We start from the raw sequence: 19,896 nt of genomic DNA, 5'->3' as shown, positions 1-19,896 counted from the left end.
TTCATTTTGCAGTCAAAAATTGTATCAAGTCTTTATATATAAACATACATTTGTAATTGCACACAAAAATGTCAGCTAAAAAAGCACAAAACTGAAGGTATATCCAGGCCTTGAATCCGTAAAAGATTCATGCATATTGGGGTATAAGAATATGTAGAGTAATCTCAGCAGGCAGCTAGGCTTTGCTTTCACTCAGGAGCTCCATCCCTCAGCTGTTGCGCATGCGCAGGAGTAGCTTTGCAATGGCCTGTGCCTGCGCTGGTGCCACATCCCTCAATTGTTTGTACAACTGCTCTACAACGCGTAAGGTTTGGGGCTGCATAATTAAAGGTAAATATCACAAAAAAAATATATATTGTGCTATACATACTAGTGTCTTTGTATCGAGCTGCGTTTGCGATTTGTTGGCCAAGAGCCAGAGGTTCAATGCCAATTGGGACACAGTTTCCCTTTCCAAATCCGCATAGCGTACAATCCTTAAGAAAAGATCTAGGGATAGCTCTGCCTGCTGTCGCTGCTGATGGGCCACACCAAGGGCCTTGAGCTGCAACAGAATGGCATCCACCACTTGCACACACAGATTGTTGATCTCCGCCAGAAACTTGGGATCATGGCCATACAAATCATCGTTGGAAACCACACCCTTTATGTGATAGGGATACTTTTCCAGCGACTGCACATAGAGCATGTCCAAGGCATGCAGATAGATGACGCTCGGCGCCGTGCTGTCCGCCTTGAACTCATGCTTCCCAATGACATCTAGGAGCAGACGCAGAAAGTACAGCACTCCCTGCTCTGGACTATCGGGCACCACAATCAATGTGGCCAGCATGTTGCACAAATATGAGACTAAGTAGCGCTCCAGGCTGCGCGGTTTACCCTCAAAGTCCACGGTGGCGGCAGGCAAATCATTCACCAGCTGCAAAGCGGCCTCAAAGCAGGCATCAGCTAAGGAAAAATAGCTTATTTAAACAGAAATTGATTCCTTAATTAAGGAAATGCCTTACCCTGTCCCAAGCACAGATGCCTGAGGGCTAGCTGACCGCACAGCAGATACAAATCCATTTGCTGTTGGACAGCGCTAATGCTCGGAATGGTTATGAAACAATAGGATATGCAGGCCTTGATGAAACCCGTGGATCTTGAGGTATTACGTGTGGCCAACTTGCAGGCAGCATGCACTAGGGTGACATACACCGCATCCAGATTGCTAAAGGTGCCCCTAGCCTCCACATAGAAGCCTAGCTGCTGCTCCAAGTCGCGACCAAAGTGTACTTTGTGTATGAAGACATTGATGAGCTGCGATATCTGTCGTCTCTCATCTTCCACGCTGAGAGCACTGAACGAAGAGCACACCAATATCAATGAGGAAATTGTTTCTAAGTCACTAAAGTTTCACCTACTTCACAGAATCATTGAGAATCTTTCCCAGATACATCAGAGCATTCGTGACCACCGCATCGCAGGTGTATTCCTCGCTGTTTTGCTTGTAGTATGTGAGTATTGTCTTGCACACCTCCACGCGCACTGATTCCTTTTGAAACAGGTCCAAATAGGGCAAGAAGTTGGGCTGTATCAGCAGCAATTCAATGCTGCGGTAGTTCTGCATAATCCTCGACAGAATGTTCTGCAGTTGCGGATAGTGCTTCTCATAGGCCTTGCCCAAACACATGCGTGTATTCAGCTCTCCCAGCAAACGATTCACTTCGTGTATCTGTTGAAACATAATCAATAATTAGTTATTATCTAGAGTTTAAGCCACGCTCTTAACGTACGGTAAAATACTGCGATACAAAGACAGCCCAGGTCTCCACACAGTTGATGTATTCATTCGGATCCGTCAGCTTGTTGATGGTCTCAAAGGCGGCCTTTAGAAAGGTCACACGCTGCTCCTGCAGCGGGGCACAACTGCTGACGCAGCTCCCTAATGAACGAAGCAGCTGGGATTTTGATATTCCCGGCGTCTCTGAGGTATTTATCAGCTCTACAAACTCCAATGCATTTGTGGCAATGAACTCGGATGTGAAGGAACTCAGAATGGACATCAGTATTGCGCCGCTGGCAATGTATGGAAGAGTTTGATTGGGTTTCATTGAAAGATATGGACGCCTACTCACTTGTTCTTCAGTTGTTTGCACTCGTTGAGCATATCCTGCGTGTGAAGCTCGCATTTGTGCACTAAACACAGCAGCATATAGTCGAATGCTGGTGCATATAGCTGTAGATACGAGCTGGCGGTGACAATCTCCGGATGCAGATTAAAACGTGCCACAAATCGAAAGATCTATTAAAAAATATTGATCAAATAAAGCCATTAAGAGTACTTCCTCTCACCTGAGGGTAAACAATGAACAGATCACCGAAATTTTCACGAATATATGTCTTGCTGGGCGTTACAGTCACGCCCATGCGCACTAGATAGCAACGCGCATAGGTGGAAACGAGGGGATCCGCAATGCCCCTCAATTGATGCGTTAGACGTCGCAGTAACTTCTCGTATTCCTCGCGATCGGATGTTAAGAACTCATAGCACTTGAAGATGGACAATTCCAGGTACAAGCGCGGAAGCAGCTCTCGTATGGAGGCAATCTTATAGAACCAATTCTGGCACGTATCCCGAGCAGCTTCACGTTCGCGTTCCAATGTGGCCGCCGAAGCACCAGGCAGTCCCGATGCCTTGGCCTGGAGTCTGTCGTACACCAATTTTCCGAAGACATCCAAAATGTCCGTAATGAGGACATACTGGCTGGGATAGAACTGCAGGACAGTGGTGTCTGCCAACATCTTGGCACACTGTATGGCAATCTTCAGAGCCTTCACTCGTTGATCGTTGTGCCAGGATTGGGTGAGCTCCTGCTTGAGTTGCTCGAATCTCTGAATGTATTCCGGTTGCGTGAGGTCCATCATGTGGCGCATAGTGCCATCATCGAAATGATCCAGCTGCTCCAGCCGATACTTGGTCTTGTCTGCCACCACAGTTTGTGCTTTGACTGGGATTAAATTTGTTAGGAGAGGCCCAAGAGAGTATTCCACACAACTTACTGCTTTCATTGCCGCCGTCCAAGCTGCCAGAGGCGACCAGAAAACTGGTCGATAGCGATAGCTTCTCATTGGTAGTGAAGCGATTGAGAATACCCAAGCGCCTTGTGCTCCATTGCAGGGTATTATCTTCTGGCTCTATTCTATCACGTTCGCGACGCTTCGACTTGAGGTCCTGGGGAAGAGGAAGGTTTAGTCCAAAGGTGGTTGGGGGATTGTGCACTTACGAGTTCGCTGACCATTTGGGAGAGTGGATCATTCAGTTCTTCATCTTGGCGCGCAAATTGCGAGAGCGGATCAGTACCCTCCAGAGCCAGGCTCAAAGGATTAATGTCCACCACCTGGTTACAAGAATTACGAGTATTTATAAATTCAAGTCATAGAGGGCGTCATATTCCAAAACTCACCGTGACTGTCTGCTGTTTTAGCGGATGCTCCAGCGTGGCACGGCCAGCCAAGTGGTTTTTTCTTACTTCATACAAACGCGGCACGCACACCCTTCAGTCAAATGGGATTATAAATCAACAATTAGTTGTATATTTTCCTTGAAAACCTACCAATCCAAATTCGACATAGCGTCCTGGTTGTTGTTGTCGGCATCACAGACACAGCTGTTCAATATGTACAGCTTCGCGGCGACTGACCATATGACCGCGCACGCTGTGAATGGCAAAATCCAGCTGTCAAGCGACGCGTTTACTTTTTGAGCTCGCAGTTTTATTGTAAAAAGTGCAAATTGTTACACTTGCAACCAAAAAGATGTCGAAGTCGTCGTTAAAACATTTGAAAAGCACTTGCCGGGTGTGTGCCAAGTATGCAAGCATCAAAAGATCCCCTCGCTTGTTTGACAAATCAAATCCAAAGATGGTTGAGAACATTGAGACGCTCACTGGATTGCGGGTACTGTATTTTTGCGCCAGAAATTATTGTGAATAGTTTTAGCAACCATACTTTTCGTAGCTGGAGTCTTTTGGATGTTTACCTGAACTAATTTGCGAATGCTGCGTAATGGAACTAAGTGCTGCAACCAAATTTCGCGAGCGTTGCATTGGCGCCCAACGCAGTCTCCTGATGGGACTAACCGAAGAACAGCAAAGCGTGATACCCGCGTACTACCAGGCCGCAGTCTTGGGCACTGACGTCGAGGTGATGGAGGAGGCGGACGTCGACAAGAGGGCCCAGCCCCCCGAAGAGGTCGAAACTGTAGAAACTTATATGGATGATATAGAAGCAAAAGAGGAGGGTGAGGAGGAGGTGGATATTGGTGAAAAAATCGAATACGACAATGAATTCTTCGACGATGCCGAAAACAACGTGACGGAGGACGACGGAGCATCGCTTATAGAGGAGGCCGAATACGAAAGCCTCATGGCAGACGAAGATATTGAGGAACAAAGTCATCAGGAGACAGAAATGATAGATGCTGCTGGGGAACTTATTACAGGCGATGGAAATGAGGGCTATGTTTACGATTCTGATGACGAAGTGGCCGTGCTGGACAACGTCCTGGACGATGAGTATGAGCATGAGAACATCGTTGTAAAGAAGTCCAGTCTGCCGCCCAAACCGAAAGTACGTTCTGACGATCCACGCCGCCGCGGAACAGGCGGCGTCTACATTTGTGAGCAGTGTGGCAATCACATCAAAGGCCGCATGGCCTTCGAGCTACACTGTCGTCGCCACCGCGGCGATAAGCAGTTTGGTTGCGAGTGAGTATATCCCACCCGACAGAAGCTATAATCTCCATTAAATTGCATATTGATTTGTAGACTGTGCAACTCTCGCTTCTGCACCACGTCCGAACTGAAGCGCCACATGCGTAAGCACACCGGAGAGCGTCCGTTCGCTTGCCAGTACTGCGGACGCTGTTTCACCGATTACACCACTCGCGTTAAGCATGAGCGTACCCACACCAATGAACGTCCCTATGTCTGTGGCACATGCGGCAAGGCTTTCACCACTGGGTACATTCTTAAGAACCACATGTTAATACATTCCGGCGAGCGCGCTTACAGGTGAGTAAAGTGCTGAATCCGCCCTGGAATTGCTTTGAAAAACTTATTCGATTTTGAAGGTGCGAGCTGTGCGACAAGTCTTTCATGCTCCCCACCCATCTGAGTACACATTTCCGTTCGGGAGTGCACAAACGGCATATGGAGAAGGCCGGGATTACACTGGAGAGAGAGCAGAAAAAGGAACTTAAATTGGAGGATGTGGAGGAGGATAGTTTAATAGTTTAGGACTAGAGATGCACCATTATAAATTTAAGCTTGGCGCGATTATGGATTATACAGACAAATAGCATTTCAGCAATAATATAATAAATTTGACTTGTTGTAATAACACTTTATCATTAATAAACTCTATCCTTCAAGTCGAACAAAATCATTGTTTTTATAAAACAAGTGTGCGTTTTTTTGGACCTGCAACGGAACTGGAAGTAGCGCGCTGTCATCGATGTTGCCCAAAAAAACAACCCTGCATGGAGCGAAAAAGGCCCTTCTTAGATTTTTATAATTTGTACGTTTTCTTGATAAAAATTGTTGCCGTACAACACCGACTCAAAACAGTCGTAAGATCTCGAGATCTCCACAAAGACTTAATGAAATTAAAGTATAAACTATATATTTGGCTTTTCGTTGTCGTTGGTTTAGTTTGTACTAAATACTAAGGTTGTTGGTCCCAAGAGCTGTTGAGCGGCTAGATCCAATGAGGATGCCTGCTCCAAGGGCAAAGGAACATCTATCGTGAAGCCCAATGCCGGTTGCTGCTGCTCCACCAGGAATTCAGTCTGCTCCGCCTGCTGTGGCAGAGCCATTTGCAAGCAGTCGGCCAGCTGTTGTTTCTCGGCCTTTGCTTTTTCCATATTGTGCTTGTGCGTATTCGAGCGATAGTGGGTCTTCAAGTGGGTTGGTCGCGAAAACGAACGCTGGCACAGCTCACATCTGCAAATACATAGCTCTGGTAATACAACAAATTGAACAACAATGAGTTGGTTTCTTGCCTAAACAAGCGCTCGCCCGTATGGATCAGCATATGGTTCTTTAGAATGTACGAATTAGTGAAGCCCTTGGAACACTGGGAGCAGACAAAAGGCCTATCATTGGTATGAGTGCGTTCGTGACGTAGTCGCCCGCTGTAGTTGACATAGCTGCGATCGCAGTAGCGGCAGGGGAAATTACGATCCCCAGTATGCATCACCTGATGACCTTTCAGCTCCCCAGCGGATAGAAAGCGGGCGGGGCAGAGTCTAAGAGACCAAAACGATTAAAAACTGCAATGAAATTTCTTAGTTTTCTCATCTTACTGGCACTGGAAGGGTCGGACGCCGCTGTGCTTACGCAGGTGGCGATCAAAGGAGGTTTTTCCAGTGATATTGGTGCCACATTGATCGCAGAAGAAGACGGTTAGAGCTGGTTTTTGGCGCTTTTCACTAGAACACCTCTTTCGTCGACCTCTTCGGATCTTAGCTGCGGAGCCAGGCACATCATCGTCTTCTGACAGGGGAAACTCTTTAATTACGAAGTCCAGATCTGTTTCGTTGCTAGTGTCCAGATGATCAACACCATCGTCTTCTTCATGGCCATTGCTCAGGTTCTCGACTTTGATCATTACTTCTATGGGACTGGGCAGATTCTTTAGTTCTGTGGCAGCGTCCAGCTGATTCTGGGAGCGCGTACTACGTCGTAAACAGAATAGGTGGGTGGATGCAGGCCGAGAGCCCTCAGTAAGCGTCCCATCGAATCTTTTGAACTTATCTTGGCTGCTCAGACATTGGTCACGGAACTCTATTGCACCCTGCAAGGCTGTCTGACATCTTTCGCATATCCAATCGGGTAAATCGGGATCGAATTGAAGCTGTGGTGGGGCAAACGATTGATTTAAACGTTTTTATCTTGGATTCCTTAGAGCTTACCAAAATGCCGGCGATTAAATTGATTTGTTGCACCAGCTCCCGCGTGCTGCTCATGAAGAGCTTTAATGCTTTGCTGTCGTCCGTGTTACTGGCGCATATGCGACAAACGTTTTTCAGCATTTTAGTTCAACAAATGGGTAATAATACTCAATATTGCTAATTGTAAACAAAGACATTCCACCCACACAACTGTTGACCATTCGCAGCGCAACGCCCACACGTACAGGTGTCGCCATGCAACACTGGCTCGAAATAAGACCGCAAAACAAAGTCTCGTTTAAACTAAGTTTCTTTTCTATTTGGTTCCCTGCTAATATGAATTATTCTAAAAGATTTCACATGACACCGCCTTGCTGCTGCTTCATGACGTTCTGCTTGTGAGTGTTCGATTGGAAATGCGTCCGCAGATGCGTCTTACGCTGGAAAGATCGCTCACAGAGATCACATCGAAATTGTCGCTCGCCCGTATGCACAAGCATATGATTCTTAAGTATATAGGAATTCGTGAATGTCTTGCCGCACTCGGCGCAGACAAAAGGCCGCTCATTGGTATGGATTCTCTCGTGCTTCAATCTGCCCATGTAGCTCACATACCGCCGCTCACAATAGCGACAGGCAAACGGTCGTTCTCCCGTGTGGACACGATGATGGGAGCGGAGTTCGGCAGCCGTGAGGAACTTGGCGGTACACTCGCTGCAAACATAATAATTGGGATTTAATACATTGTGCTATTGTGAACTTTGTTATGATTCTTACAGGCAGCCATACGGGCGCTCTCCCGTGTGTTTTCGCATGTGCCGCTCAAATACAGTCTTTGAATGGGAATGCTTTCCACATTGTTCGCATATGTAGGGTTCGTCTTCCTGCTTTGTGACTTTGTGGTCATTTTTGGGATTTGTGGTTAGTATGGGATCAGCAGTTGACTGCTCCTCTTCGCTGCAGATTTCCTCTGGCTCATCCTCATCGATTTGTTCACATACGAAAAGACTGCTCGTTGGCTGCTCTTCCAGCATTATTATAAACGGTTCTTCCGGCTCCTGTGCCCCGTCATCGGTTTCACTGAATTTGCTGACTTTGCCAGAATTCTGTCTTGTTATCTTTAACGTCTCAGCTGTTGCTTGGCATTCGGTTTCGCTAAGCGAGGAATCTTCGTGTACCACGATTTTGGGCTGCCATCGTTTCTGGGTTTTAAGGCACAGTTTTCGAAAGGTCATGGCCAATTTGAGATCCGACTGGCAGCAATGGCATATGAAGGCAGGAACATTCGACAGATCTCTCAACTGTGGTATCCATAAAACAAAGACATTTGCATAGGGATATGTAAATTTAAATGTTTCTCAATAGTTCTAGCCAATTCCGGCTTACCCGAACACCAGCAATCATAAAAATATGTCGCACCACTTTCCTGTTGGCATGCTCGAACAGATTTATGCTTTGTTCACAGAGATTGCGCCTGGCGCAAATTCTACACATATTTATTAACATCTTTGAGGCTCCCTCGTTGCAAAACTCGCCTAAATGGAATGCAGTTTCATGTAAATCGGAGCAGCAGCAGCGTTGACATTCACTGGAAGACGCGGTAATTATTTGTTGCTGCTTTGAAGGGCGCGAATTTAGGGGTAGTTTTAAAAGTAAACAAAAATATTAAAGGAATCTACAGCAAAGCTAGTCTAGTGCTAGACTTGTGAACTTCTAGAAACTATAATTATAATTCTGTATTCTGCTGCTTATTGCTGGCACAGTTTTCTCCCCCAGGGAGCACAACCTTTTGCGCTGCAGCATTAAGTTTATGTGTGTTCGATATGTAATGCGTGACAAGATGTTTCTTGAGCGTAAAGGAACGATTGCAAATATCACAACTGCAAAAAGAACGATCTGCATAATTATACCATATTATTGCTGGAGACTCGGCAACTCACTTGAACATCCTCTGTCCCGTGTGGGAAAGCATGTGCTGCTTCATGATGCACCCTCTGGTGAATGCCTTGCCGCACTGTTCGCAAACAAAGGGCCGTTCATTTGTGTGGACGCGTTCGTGCTTCTTTCGCCCTATCGACGAGAAATATTTCCGCTCGCAATAGCGACAGGGAAATGGTGGTTCCTTTGTGTGTTGCGTGAGCATGTGGGCGCGAAGTTCGTTTCCGGAAAGAAAAGCTTTCGGACATTCCCTGTAAAGAGTCCAAGATTAGTATCGTGGTATACACGGGGTATATATTCGCCCATACTTGCAGGGATGTGGCCTTTCGCCAGTATGCGTGTACTTGTGCCTCACTAGCGATGCTTTGTTGTTCTTAACGATGCCACACAGATTGCATTTGTGGAGCTGTAGCTTTGGTTGTGCACTGTAGTCTTTATCGGAACTGGAGGAGCTGTCATGATCGGTTTCGTCTGGACTAGCCTCGGTATGTATTGTGACCTGTTCTGCGGAAGTCCAGGCCAGTTGGTCAACCTCATTGTTAACACTTGTTGCTTGTATGAATTCATCTTCCGTTTTCATTACAACATCAACTATTTGCAAAGGTTCTACAGGCAAATGCAAGACCGGTCGTCGCCTAGAACATCGAACACTCCGGCGAATTTTTGGCGTCTGATCTTCAGTTTTCTTCTCCATCGGCGACCATTTCTGTTGCACTTTAATGCACTGCCTGCGAAACACATTGGCTGTCTTTATGTCCATCTGGCAGCAGAAGCACACCATGTGGGGTGAATTGGAATGACAAAGCAGCTAAACAATACAAACAACTAATATAAATCGTGCAATATTTGAGACGAAACATACAAGGCTAAAGCTTACTCGAATCCCAGTCAGATCATATATATACCTCAGTAGCTTTCGATTACTAGGTTCGAAAAGCGGTAAGGCTTTCGGGCAGATGTTACTCTTGCCACAAACCCGACAAAGGTTTATTAACATTTTAATCTATTAATTAAACCGATCTAAAATATAATAGGCAGGGTCCATTCACTGGGAAACGCCTGCATTACCAGTGTTACTGAACGCAAAAGTTGATCGGCCACTTTTAATTGGATTACATAATGTTAAGAAACATGTAACTGATTTTTAAATAAAAAAAGAACAAATATGACAATAATTTTCTTTTCCGGTCTATGGCTTTCTTTGTTTGGGTTTTATTTTTTAGACTTTAAACTGTTTTCGAAGTACTGCGACCTTGGCTAATTTATTTCAACATATGTATTGTAAAGCTTGTTCTTAATCTGAGTGAAGTGATGCTGCAATTGAGATCCTAAGCATGAGAGACATCGTTGTCGTCATAGGTTCTCAACAGATTCTCTTTGATTTGCAAATCTTTGCGGAAGAGGATGTGCTGTTGATGAGTCCCCTCAATTTCGCGTTTAACCTTCAGCTGAAGCAGTTCCACGCGAAGCTGTTCGACGAGAAGACGGTAACGGTGAAGCTCCTGCTGGCGCTGGCGGAGATTTGGCAACCCGCTGCCAGCGATGCTGCTGGTTTTGCCCGTCTCCGAACGTGCCGTGCTGTTGCCACTGGGCCTAGTTGTTCTCTTGCCAGACAGCGAGGGGGCACCTCCGGCCGTACCGCTGTTGCTGGAGGTAATCGCCTCCGGGGAGGAACGTCCTGCCGAGCAGCTGTTGCTGGGGCTGGTCAATTTTTTGACCGACTCCGATGACGAGTCTACCGTGTCACTGTTGCTGGGGCTAGGAACTTTTCTGCCCGAAGCTGACGGTGCCTTTGTAGGCTTGACTGTGCCCCGCTTAGGTCCCACATGAGGACCGCTTGAAAAGGAGGTCGCTAAGGGCGTTGTTACAACGACGCTTGCCAGATGTTTCAATGGTCCTGTCACTCTGCTTGCTTCTGATGCGGTGCCGTTCTTCTGCAAATCCAACTCCCCGGAGCTGCACGAATCCGTGTCCTTCGACATTGAGACGCGCACTCGGTGAGCAAACATCGGCGGGACCTCACGCACTACGCAAGTCTGATGTGGCGGCAGGTCACAGGTTTCTATTTTTAAGTTGATAGCCGCAGCCTGGGATGTGCTCGGCTGCTGCTGAATATGATCCAGGCCTTGGTCCTTGCTCCTCTTGAACTTGAGCGATTCATGGGATGGCTTGTAGCGCAGGGCAAGGCTGGGACTTCCACTCAATTCGAATTTCTCTTTCTCCTCCTCCGGCAGTTCGCCCTTTTTGATCAGCTTAATTGTGTTGAAAAGACGCTGCCAGCTTGCCTTGGCGCGCTCCTTGCTCTCGAGTCCTTCCAGTTTCGCCAAAGAATTTGATTTTTGTACAGAAGATTGAGATGTTGTCGGCTGCTCCTTCTGCGCCAGCTCCTTGCGCTTGCCCAACTCTGCGACCAGCATTCGCCAGTTTTTGTGTGGAGCGTCTCGATTGACGGCCACCTCTGGATTGCTTTGGGATTCCTTAGTGGTGTCACTGGCCACCTCTGATGGCATCCAGCGATAGGTGACGATCGAGTCAAAGACCTCCTCCTCATCCTTACAGCTTTTGTCCATTTTCCACATGACGCGACGACTGCTGTTCGAATGGGAACGTCCGCCAGAGGCAACTGAAGTATAAGAGAATATTATTCAATATTATAAATTGTTTATGAAATATAAGTAATTGCCTGAATACCGACCGGATTTATTCTGTTTGTCCATTGGGAATTTTTGCAAATTTATTTAAATTCAAGTAGTATTTCGTTTCGTTAACTTTAGGTACTTCAAATTTCAAAAAATTTGTAAAATATTCCGACAAAAATAAATTTGGAAGAGATCTGATCTGGATTTGTGTAAAAGTGTTACTGAAATCAAATGCCCCACATATGTATGTAGATTGCCTGCAAAAGGTCTATAGAAGCACAGCCTACTACTTTGAACAAAAGATTTTGTTGCTTTTTGGTTTTTCTTTAATTGTGTATATAGTTTTTGTCATAAAATCTTTTATGTTTTCTGCTTGTTTTATATTTATTAGCTTAATTGTTTTGTTAACATCTTTTGCGTTCAACGAAAGTACATAAATATCATACATACAAATAAATTAAATTAACAAAGGATATTGTGGCTTTGGTTTTCCTTGTTTCTAGCTGGTAAGGTATTTGCCTTAGTGTTTTCTAATTAAAATTGTAGTTTTAAAAGCATGAGATTTGAGTGTTTCATTTTGTGATCTATTTGTGCGGGCATCTGGCTATGAAACCACAAAAAGGTCTTACAAATTATACACAATCTTTGGTTTTTTTTATTGACCAGCTGAATCTATGACAAGAAGAATCTCTGATCCATTTTTGAGGCGGGGCGGGGGATAATTGAGCTTGACTTATTCCGGGGGCGTTTTATTTCCATTCTGCCAATAGGCAGTACAAATACATACATACATATGAAGAATGGAGGGAGGGTCCTTTGCCTAGGTTAACTAACACTCTCTAGATTTTTAGTATGCTTTCCCTTTTCATTTCTTGCTGTTGTTGTTGTTTGCTATATGCTAGTTTTTATATAAAGTATTTGTTCATTAAAGTACACACATCGTCTAGACTTTCTTGTGGGTTTGCTGTTGTTTTTCTACTGGGGTTTCTCTTATTGTTTAATAAACTATTTCTTTTTTGAGTTTTTTTGAATGGATCTCAAGCGTAATTTACATGATTTCTCCTGGTTGTTTTTTGTGACTAGAATTTGTGTAAAGATTCGAGTTATTATGTAACCATTTTAACTAGTTTTTAGATTATTTTTCCACACTTACAATTTTTAGTTTGTTTTTTAACTTGTTTTTATACAAAAAAAATGGCATCTTAAAAATTGTGAAAATTATTTTCAAGTTTTACATCAAAGTTTTTGAAGCTTTTTGTTGTCTCTCTTTTTATATTGGTTCCAATTGATGCTTAAATGTTAACATTTCTTGTATATAAAACCATGTGTGTGTATGCTCTCTATCATAAATCTTATCATAAGTATAATTAAATATCATATAAACTACTCAAGTTTTTTTGTTTTTACGGATTTCACTTTTCATCTCATCTAAGTTTCTGTGTATGTTTTTTTTTTTCGGGGCATATGAGCAAGTCTCGACTGCCTACTGCAATTTCAATCTTTATCTATCATTCAATATCATTCTTTTTGGTTGTATATTGCTAAACTTTGCGCTTGTTTGTAAGTACTAAATGTATAAATGTTTTTTGTTTTGTTTTGTTTGTTTGTGACCTGTTCGGTTTGTTGTTCTTACTAATCATAAGTTACTGGACGACACAGTGAGAAAACGAAGACGATGGCATACCACACTTCGGTGAAATAGAGGGCTATCTGCAGCGTACAGAGGCAGTACTCCAGGCGCAGTCGGTAGGTTTGTAGCAGCAGCAGATAGGAGACACCGAGGAAGCAGGGAGCAGTCATAAAGACCGACAATATGGCTGACCAACCTGTGAAATAAACAGAGAAAATTTCCACATTAAAATGTTGTTTTTATTGATAACAAATGACTAAAATTAGAAGAGAGCACACCACGACAGAGAGATATCTCTACAGTTCTACCTCGATCGGCCAACGAACTCTTGCGTCCCATTATCAGACGTATCGACTCCAATAGAATGAATGAAACCATCACCGCCGAATCCATGGCCAGGGTATGCCCCGTATAGCTCAGATTGATGGCCTTCAGCAGACCCATCGCCATCTCGCAGCAGGCGAACATCCCAAAGTAAAAGGAGTTTAAGTAGATTAAAACTTCGTAGTTCATGCTGGGATTGGGCTGCTTCGGCACCAGTGGCGGCGGTCGCTTTGGCGGCATCCTGTTAACAACTTTTGCACCTCTCGATCTTCAATTTGATGGCAAAATTCCTGCCCGAGATCGCCGCGCACGGTGTTGCTCACGTTGGGCGCTATATTTATAGACTGTGGTGGGAACCTGCCTCTGCGTTAGATCTTGCAGCGGGCAGTCGAGCACGGTTTGTAGCTGCGAAATTTGAATAATGTGCTGCTTTTGGCTTGTCGTTGTCGCCGTTTTAGTGGCTTTCTCTGGCGTTGTTTGGGCCAGAGATGATCTACAGATGCACTGCCCCGGGCTACATGAAAGTGTCAGAATAGATTAACTAATCCCTGGCCCAAAAGAAGGGGCTAATTGGGGGCCAAAGACCGAACAGCCGAAAGCATCATCCGAGAGACCGCGTAGTAGTAGTATCCCGCTGGTAGTCTCAATCTCTCATCGATGGTCTGGCAGACCGAAGGTGTCCGTCCCGCCGTATATATTACATTTGAATTAGAAGTGTGCATTGCACCTAGGGGACACGAGCACTGAGCACTGCAGTTCGTATATAATTTTAGACCATCATAAGCGTATAAAAATACCAACAACGAGCGCGTACGTCGAGCAGCAGGGAGGCGATGGCGACAAAAGGCCAGACAAAAGAATGCAAACAAGAAATTCAAATTAAATGCAGCTTTGCTTTTGATAGAATCGGACGCGTCGGTCGCGTTGTACTGTCGCGAATAAGATCTGTATCTCTGTGCGCGACGCCTTATATAATTTGAAAAGCAGTTACCTTAATGGAAGGAAGCCTCCTCTGACTGTATCCAAATGTGTGCGTGGGTTGTTTGGTTCGTTTCGGAGCGGAGTGCGGCGTGCCAGTCGATCATTCGGTTTGTGGTTTATGGACACAGGGCACACACAGCAATACGCCAGCGTATCTGTTGTATTGGTGGCAATATCTCTGTTACATTAGTTGCTAGTCGCTAGAGTAGAGGAGTCCTTAAAGTGGTCTAGTGTCTGATAGAGTAGTGCCAGGAGAAAGTCTCGTCTCGTCTTCGTCGTCGCTCTACCTCGGCTGCCGCCCCTTCCTCTAGCAGTGCTAGTTCTAGCGCTAGTGCTGATGTTGATGGTGCTGCTGATGATGGCTTGGTCGTGGTACATCAACTGCTAGGTGTATGTTACGGGTCGACACATTGTACAAATGAATATGCTGGCATAGACTAGTTCAGCACCTTGTAGGGTGATCATTAAGGCACTCAGAATCATTTCGAGTTTGAGAACATAGGTTTGAAAACAACACAAATATATAACAATAGCAAGACTGGGCAGTGTTAATATTACGGATGCGGTTGCTTGCCATCCTGCAAAAGACAGAAAGAAACATATAATAGAATAGATTAGTAGCGGAATATGTTTTCTCTGTCGTGACGCCTTCCGCCATTAACCGATTACATTTCTCATCTGCATCATGACCATAATTACGCATACGCCACTGGGGCCGGGGGAGGGGATGAGTACATACACCACGAAACGAAACGTTTATGGGCGGCTGACGTTTGCAAGCAAATGGCAGGGGAATGTGTAATGTGGGGAGGGGTTGGCTCTTGTTTATGACAATGACGAAGCCGTCATCCATAACTTTGCAGTGTCATCGTCAGAACTCTTGCTAGGATTTCTTTAGAAAGGCAGTGGACTACTCACCACGATCGCTGAGACTGCTCTTGCGGCCAAAGACAATGCGTAGGGTCTCAATGATGCACAGCGAGAGCAGTATGGACGCCTCCCGCGACAATACATTCTCGCCGTAGTTCAGGTTGATTGCCTTCAGCACGCCCACGCCCACCTCAAAGGCGGCGTACATGCCAAAATAGAATGAATTCAGATACATGAGTATCTCATAGATGAGGCTGGCGTTCATTGCGCTGCGGCGGCGGCGTCGGCGGCTGTTTTTCTCCTGGCCGCTAGCTGCTGCTCCACTCGGCGGGTAGAGGTCCTAGGGCTAGGGCAGGGGCAGAGATGCTGCTGCCCTTAACTGCTCGTCGTCACCGGCGCAGTTTGAAGCAGCTGTCTGGATGGGAGGGGCAATGCCAATATCCGTAGTGCTAGTCCTAATCCTAGTCCCAGTCTCTGAACCACTCGTCCCACGAAGCAGCAACAGCAGCAGGTGGCTTGCCTTCTAGCACGCGCACTTCCATATATCCATTTGTATGATGGGGTGTATGGGCGCTGGGTGGCTGGGGACAGCGTTAATGGAGCTCTTGGTGTATTTTTAATTGTGTTCTCCTCCTCATATGTATATTTACTCGTATGGTAACTGCTGCTGCTGCTGCCCTCTTGCCGTTGCTATTGCTGTACTGGCCAGCGCGTCGGTTGCCAGGGGGGTCAATGACAACTCTTTGCTAATATTAAGTATGTGCGTTCACATTTAGATGTAGCACACGGGGGGGATATATTGTTGAGAAACATAGAACATGGAGCTTCTTATATAAAAACTTTTGGCAATTTATATGCTCTGCTCTGCACACGCACACAACAACAACAACAGCGACGGCAGCAGTTCTTTTGGTATGTACGCACACACACGCCAGGGGCCAATGGCCAACGAATTTGCACCATTAATAATATCCAAAATATATTTTAGACCTTTTATGGGATGTTGTTGCTGGGGAATTTTCTTTTCTTTGGATGATATGGTTTATTTTTGAACATGCTCTATGGAGTCTCATTTTCAAAATATACCGTAAATATACTGACGAAATATTTCCATTCAAATTCCATCATATTCCTCGATTTTGATATTCGGTTCAATATTAATAACTATCAAGGAACCTTAGCCCTTAGAACATAATTTTATCCAATTATAGAATCACTTTCCTACAACACTGGTTACTTTAAAGAACCTAGCTTAATTGGATTGTTTATAAAAAAGGTTTAAACAAAAAAGGTCAACAGCAATTTCCACAGAAATGCATTTTGTTTACATGGTAATTACACGTTTCCTACATGTTTTCTACACATTGTAATGTAATTATTGAAGGCCGCCCCTAGGGGGAAGTGTGTACATTTAAAAAATGTTGGCCGTCCGTTTTTCATATAATCCCCATGGAAGCGCCAGTGTGCAAAACCTGCGCTATCCACTTTCTTATATGCCTTTTCTTCGACATTTAAAAAAATTGAGATTTTGATGGCAGACGACCATAAATTCGATTCTGATCAAAAATTAGTATTCGTTGTGGCCTGGGACATGGCATTTAAATTCATTTCTACATTATTTCTACATGATTGGATTATCACAACGAGGTTTTCCATAACGCGTCTTAAAAACATACTGGAAAATACTATGAAAAGTATCAAAATGTTCATGGTGTGCGAGCTAGACATGGTGTTGAACATGGCAGTGTGACCGTGGATTTATTAATAAGGTAAACGGTCTGACCCTCAGAAATAGACGGAAATAGACAGTCGCATTATCATAATATACCGTAAATATACTGATAAAAAAACGAAATTGAGTTAAACCGCGTAAAAAATATTACTTTTAAATTATTGTAGATCCATATTGTCCTTCATCATTACCTACTTAAACATTAACGTGTACAGAATTTTCGACAATAGGTTAGCTAATCGTTTTCTGTCTATGTTCAGTCACAACGAACTTGTTATCGAAGTGCTGTCGTCTCTGAATAATTTGTTTTGATTTTACTTTATTTAAATTTGGTTGAATTTAATTTTTGTCACGATGCCTGCAGATCAAATCCAGTACTCAGAGAAGTATTTTGATGACAAATTCGAGTACAGGTGAGTGCGCGCCAAAAAAACACCATGTAATGACTTTGTTAACAATTGCGTTTTTGCCCCCGAAACCGCAGGCATGTTATTCTGCCTTCCGATTTGGCCAAGCATGTGCCCAAGGCGCATCTGATGACTGAAACGGAGTGGCGCAATCTTGGCGTACAGCAGAGTCCCGGCTGGGTCCATTACATGATGCACGCACCAGAGCCCCATGTGATTCTGTTCCGCCGCAAACGCGTCGGGGAAGAGAACGCGCCGCAGGTGTCGTCTCAACAAGCGGCAGCCTGTGTATAAAGCCAGACATAACAGCACCCACCAACTCACACAAGTATTCCATAAGACAAATTTATCAGAACATCCTGATGTAAAATAAGTATAACCCATTAGCTTTAAGAGTATTGCAGCTGATCAAGTTCAACCCTCGAAAATTTTTGTTTAACGTGTTGAAACGTTTCTGTTAATTTCATTTAAGTTTATTTACCTAAAATACAAATCAAATGTACGCCATGTGTACGAACAGTTTAAAAGCAGTAGTAGTATTGTACATTTAAAGCTAGTTATAACAACGCCAGACGGCCGGCACCAGGTGATCGGTCCAGCTCTCGTAGCTGAGATCGCAATTCTTCTGTGCATAATACTCCATGGCGTAGAGAGAGATTAGGACCCCATTTCCCAGGATGAGGGAGAACCAAAGGAACATGTTTCCCAGCACTTTTGGGGCACTTCGCATCAGATACACTAAAGCGACGCCCACAACACCGAAGAGGAAGAACATTACGGGGAAGAACATTTGCAAGGCGAAACCCAGCACCTGCTCGTGCACCAGAGCCGAGATCATGAACACCGACAACGAAGCGGCCACCTTGGAGCCTTTGAAGACGTGCGTGTACATGTCCTTGTATACGTACTCGTACAGCCAATCGTGCACTACCACATTCCAGTTGCGGTAGTAGGCGTCGTAGGTGTGCGATGTCCACCAATCCTTGTAGAACATGCGATCACCGAAGCGCAGCAGCTCCGCCGTGAAATTAAGCCATGAGTGCAGGATCAGGTAGAAGCCACACAGGAAAATCACTGCACTGGGCAGCATCATGCCAAAGAGCTTCAGTATCAGCTGCGATGGGCCCATCTCCTCCTTGCCGTATTCTCCGAAGTGCTCGTGTATGTGACGCTCGTGGATAAAGGCGTAAAGGAAAGCTACCGCTACCACCTCCAGGAATCTGTTAAGGGCAAACTTCCAGCGTATGTGCGAGGTACGTGGATACCTGTCCCGGTAGATCAACGTGGGGGCGAAGAGATAGTACACATAGCTTCGCACAGGTGGCACAAATGGCCGTTCTCCCGACGCAGCCTCCTTGTCGTCATCTGTCTTCTCCTTCCCCGCTAGCACTCGGGGTGCATTGTATCGAATGAAGGCATGCATCTTCATTAGCAGGCGAGTGCTCTCCAGAAGCAGGATGCAGGCGCTAACAAAGGGTAGGCCAAACTTAAGGCAGAGCGAGGAGGACACAAAGCAAAATACCAGCTGGGAGCTGATGTACATAATCAGGCAACTGTGCGACCAGAATCTTTGAAGAGAACCTGCCAAACGGAAAGATCAGGTGGGTGCTTTCTGCTGTATTCCCTCTAATACTTACTATGCTGCTTTAGCTTATGTCTGACCAAAGCCCAGCCCTGGAAGGCGTAATACAGCGCCAGGACAAAGACATGCTCAAGGAGCCACACACCAAAGACCCAGTGCAAGCGTTTCAGTCCTCCTCGAAACGTGCCCAGGCCCAGATCGATGCGCCCCTTCACAAAGTAGTCGTAGAAGATCACATTAAGCAGAAACATGATCAGAATAATGTAGAAGATGTGATAGATGGTGCGCATGTGCTCCACCTGGAGCAGTGTGGTCAGGTACGATTCCCGCGCCACGAATACCTTGTCGGGCAATTGACGTCGCTGCGGTCGCTTCTGTCCTTGGTGCGGCGCCGGTGTTGTCGTACCATTTGCATGACCATTTGGACTGTCACCTACGTCGCTGGCTGCGGTGGATGGAACTTTTGGATTGGACATGCGATTATGCCAAGTATTGTTTCGGCTTACTCCCCCATAGGGGCTCTCGAAGTTGCGAAATTCGTGGGCGCGCAGCTCACGCTGTCGCATATCCTGGAGCACATCCTCGACCATGCAGGACAGGCGCTGCTCAAAGTCTTGCAGCATTGTTGATTGGAATTTTTGCAATTTTTCGCGCACAAAATTGAGTTCGGTCAGTTCTGCCGCGCCCCTGCGCTGCTGCTGCTGTATCCCGTCGGCCATGGCTTTGTTTGAGGTTTTGTGCGCTTAGCCTTTGTTCCTTTGTTAGTCCTTAGTAATCTTTACTTAGTTTTTTATAGCCGCGTTACTCAATTAATTGTATTCTTATTGCGACTGTCCCGTGGGACGTCAGTTTGCACAAT

General features: G+C 45.3%; 10 protein-coding genes across 12 annotated transcripts; 2 read left to right on the top strand and 8 right to left on the bottom strand.

The window, feature by feature from the left end:
* Nucleotides 1–4: 4 nt before the first annotated feature.
* Nucleotides 5–3,752, bottom strand: LOC6594333 (UPF0505 protein CG8202). 2 transcript variants are annotated; one of them, XM_026984690.1, is made up of 11 exons: nucleotides 3,597–3,752; nucleotides 3,447–3,537; nucleotides 3,267–3,380; nucleotides 3,043–3,214; nucleotides 2,335–2,990; nucleotides 2,118–2,284; nucleotides 1,776–2,058; nucleotides 1,404–1,714; nucleotides 1,008–1,339; nucleotides 371–948; nucleotides 5–316 (listed from the first exon to the last, which is right to left on the bottom strand). In XM_026984690.1, exons 1-11 carry the CDS (start codon nucleotides 3,611–3,613, stop codon nucleotides 209–211), a joined length of 2,829 nt encoding a protein of 942 aa, XP_026840491.1. In that variant the 5' UTR covers nucleotides 3,614–3,752; the 3' UTR covers nucleotides 5–208. The 2 variants fall into 2 exon arrangements, with proteins under 2 accessions (XP_026840491.1, XP_026840490.1); XM_026984689.1 differs by having other exon boundaries at nucleotides 3,279–3,380; nucleotides 3,597–3,647.
* Nucleotides 3,753–3,766: 14 nt separating this feature from the next.
* Nucleotides 3,767–5,424, top strand: LOC6594332 (transcription factor Ouib). Its single transcript, XM_002019554.2, has 4 exons — nucleotides 3,767–3,939; nucleotides 4,000–4,748; nucleotides 4,809–5,054; nucleotides 5,114–5,424. The coding sequence occupies exons 1-4, from the start codon at nucleotides 3,799–3,801 to the stop codon at nucleotides 5,277–5,279; spliced, it is 1,302 nt and encodes a 433-aa protein (XP_002019590.1). The 5' UTR covers nucleotides 3,767–3,798; the 3' UTR covers nucleotides 5,280–5,424.
* A 118-nt stretch (nucleotides 5,425–5,542) lies between these two features.
* LOC6594570 (transcription factor Ouib) lies at nucleotides 5,543–7,083 on the bottom strand. The gene is made up of 4 exons (XM_026984693.1): nucleotides 6,956–7,083; nucleotides 6,347–6,897; nucleotides 6,044–6,289; nucleotides 5,543–5,984 (listed from the first exon to the last, which is right to left on the bottom strand). Exons 1-4 carry the CDS (start codon nucleotides 7,073–7,075, stop codon nucleotides 5,690–5,692), a joined length of 1,212 nt encoding a protein of 403 aa, XP_026840494.1. The 5' UTR covers nucleotides 7,076–7,083; the 3' UTR covers nucleotides 5,543–5,689.
* A 143-nt stretch (nucleotides 7,084–7,226) lies between these two features.
* LOC6594569 (transcription factor Ouib) lies at nucleotides 7,227–8,450 on the bottom strand. The gene is made up of 3 exons (XM_002019552.2): nucleotides 8,321–8,450; nucleotides 7,712–8,235; nucleotides 7,227–7,648 (listed from the first exon to the last, which is right to left on the bottom strand). Exons 1-3 carry the CDS (start codon nucleotides 8,438–8,440, stop codon nucleotides 7,291–7,293), a joined length of 1,002 nt encoding a protein of 333 aa, XP_002019588.1. The 5' UTR covers nucleotides 8,441–8,450; the 3' UTR covers nucleotides 7,227–7,290.
* Nucleotides 8,451–8,652: 202 nt separating this feature from the next.
* Nucleotides 8,653–9,898, bottom strand: LOC6594568 (transcription factor Ouib). Of its 2 annotated transcripts, none has more exons than XM_002019551.2 (4): nucleotides 9,750–9,898; nucleotides 9,181–9,680; nucleotides 8,875–9,123; nucleotides 8,653–8,814 (listed from the first exon to the last, which is right to left on the bottom strand). In XM_002019551.2, the coding sequence occupies exons 1-4, from the start codon at nucleotides 9,867–9,869 to the stop codon at nucleotides 8,661–8,663; spliced, it is 1,023 nt and encodes a 340-aa protein (XP_002019587.1). In that variant the 5' UTR covers nucleotides 9,870–9,898; the 3' UTR covers nucleotides 8,653–8,660. The 2 variants fall into 2 exon arrangements, with proteins under 2 accessions (XP_002019587.1, XP_026851161.1); XM_026995360.1 differs by having other exon boundaries at nucleotides 9,735–9,865.
* Nucleotides 9,899–10,106: 208 nt separating this feature from the next.
* Nucleotides 10,107–11,642, bottom strand: LOC6594567. The gene is made up of 2 exons (XM_002019550.2): nucleotides 11,568–11,642; nucleotides 10,107–11,495 (listed from the first exon to the last, which is right to left on the bottom strand). The coding sequence occupies exons 1-2, from the start codon at nucleotides 11,587–11,589 to the stop codon at nucleotides 10,201–10,203; spliced, it is 1,317 nt and encodes a 438-aa protein (XP_002019586.1). The 5' UTR covers nucleotides 11,590–11,642; the 3' UTR covers nucleotides 10,107–10,200.
* A 216-nt stretch (nucleotides 11,643–11,858) lies between these two features.
* On the bottom strand, nucleotides 11,859–14,088 carry LOC6594566 (transmembrane protein 216). The gene is made up of 2 exons (XM_002019549.2): nucleotides 13,450–14,088; nucleotides 11,859–13,337 (listed from the first exon to the last, which is right to left on the bottom strand). Exons 1-2 carry the CDS (start codon nucleotides 13,703–13,705, stop codon nucleotides 13,144–13,146), a joined length of 450 nt encoding a protein of 149 aa, XP_002019585.1. The 5' UTR covers nucleotides 13,706–14,088; the 3' UTR covers nucleotides 11,859–13,143.
* A 436-nt stretch (nucleotides 14,089–14,524) lies between these two features.
* Nucleotides 14,525–16,369, bottom strand: LOC6594565. Its single transcript, XM_002019548.2, has 2 exons — nucleotides 15,365–16,369; nucleotides 14,525–15,024 (listed from the first exon to the last, which is right to left on the bottom strand). The coding sequence occupies exons 1-2, from the start codon at nucleotides 15,579–15,581 to the stop codon at nucleotides 14,831–14,833; spliced, it is 411 nt and encodes a 136-aa protein (XP_002019584.1). The 5' UTR covers nucleotides 15,582–16,369; the 3' UTR covers nucleotides 14,525–14,830.
* Nucleotides 16,370–17,402: 1,033 nt separating this feature from the next.
* LOC6594564 (cyclin-dependent kinases regulatory subunit) lies at nucleotides 17,403–17,852 on the top strand. Its single transcript, XM_002019547.2, has 2 exons — nucleotides 17,403–17,461; nucleotides 17,533–17,852. The coding sequence occupies exons 1-2, from the start codon at nucleotides 17,403–17,405 to the stop codon at nucleotides 17,747–17,749; spliced, it is 276 nt and encodes a 91-aa protein (XP_002019583.1). The 3' UTR covers nucleotides 17,750–17,852.
* Nucleotides 17,853–17,912: 60 nt separating this feature from the next.
* On the bottom strand, nucleotides 17,913–19,896 carry LOC6594563 (sterol O-acyltransferase 1). The gene is made up of 2 exons (XM_002019546.2): nucleotides 19,093–19,896; nucleotides 17,913–19,036 (listed from the first exon to the last, which is right to left on the bottom strand). Exons 1-2 carry the CDS (start codon nucleotides 19,754–19,756, stop codon nucleotides 18,009–18,011), a joined length of 1,692 nt encoding a protein of 563 aa, XP_002019582.1. The 5' UTR covers nucleotides 19,757–19,896; the 3' UTR covers nucleotides 17,913–18,008.

Source organism: Drosophila persimilis, unplaced genomic scaffold (genome assembly GCF_003286085.1).
Source record: "Drosophila persimilis strain 14011-0111.01,24,50 unplaced genomic scaffold, DperRS2 tig00000000-arrow-pilon, whole genome shotgun sequence".
Taxonomy (NCBI): Eukaryota; Metazoa; Arthropoda; class Insecta; order Diptera; family Drosophilidae; genus Drosophila; species Drosophila persimilis.
This window is presented reverse-complemented; position numbering and strand designations above follow the sequence as displayed.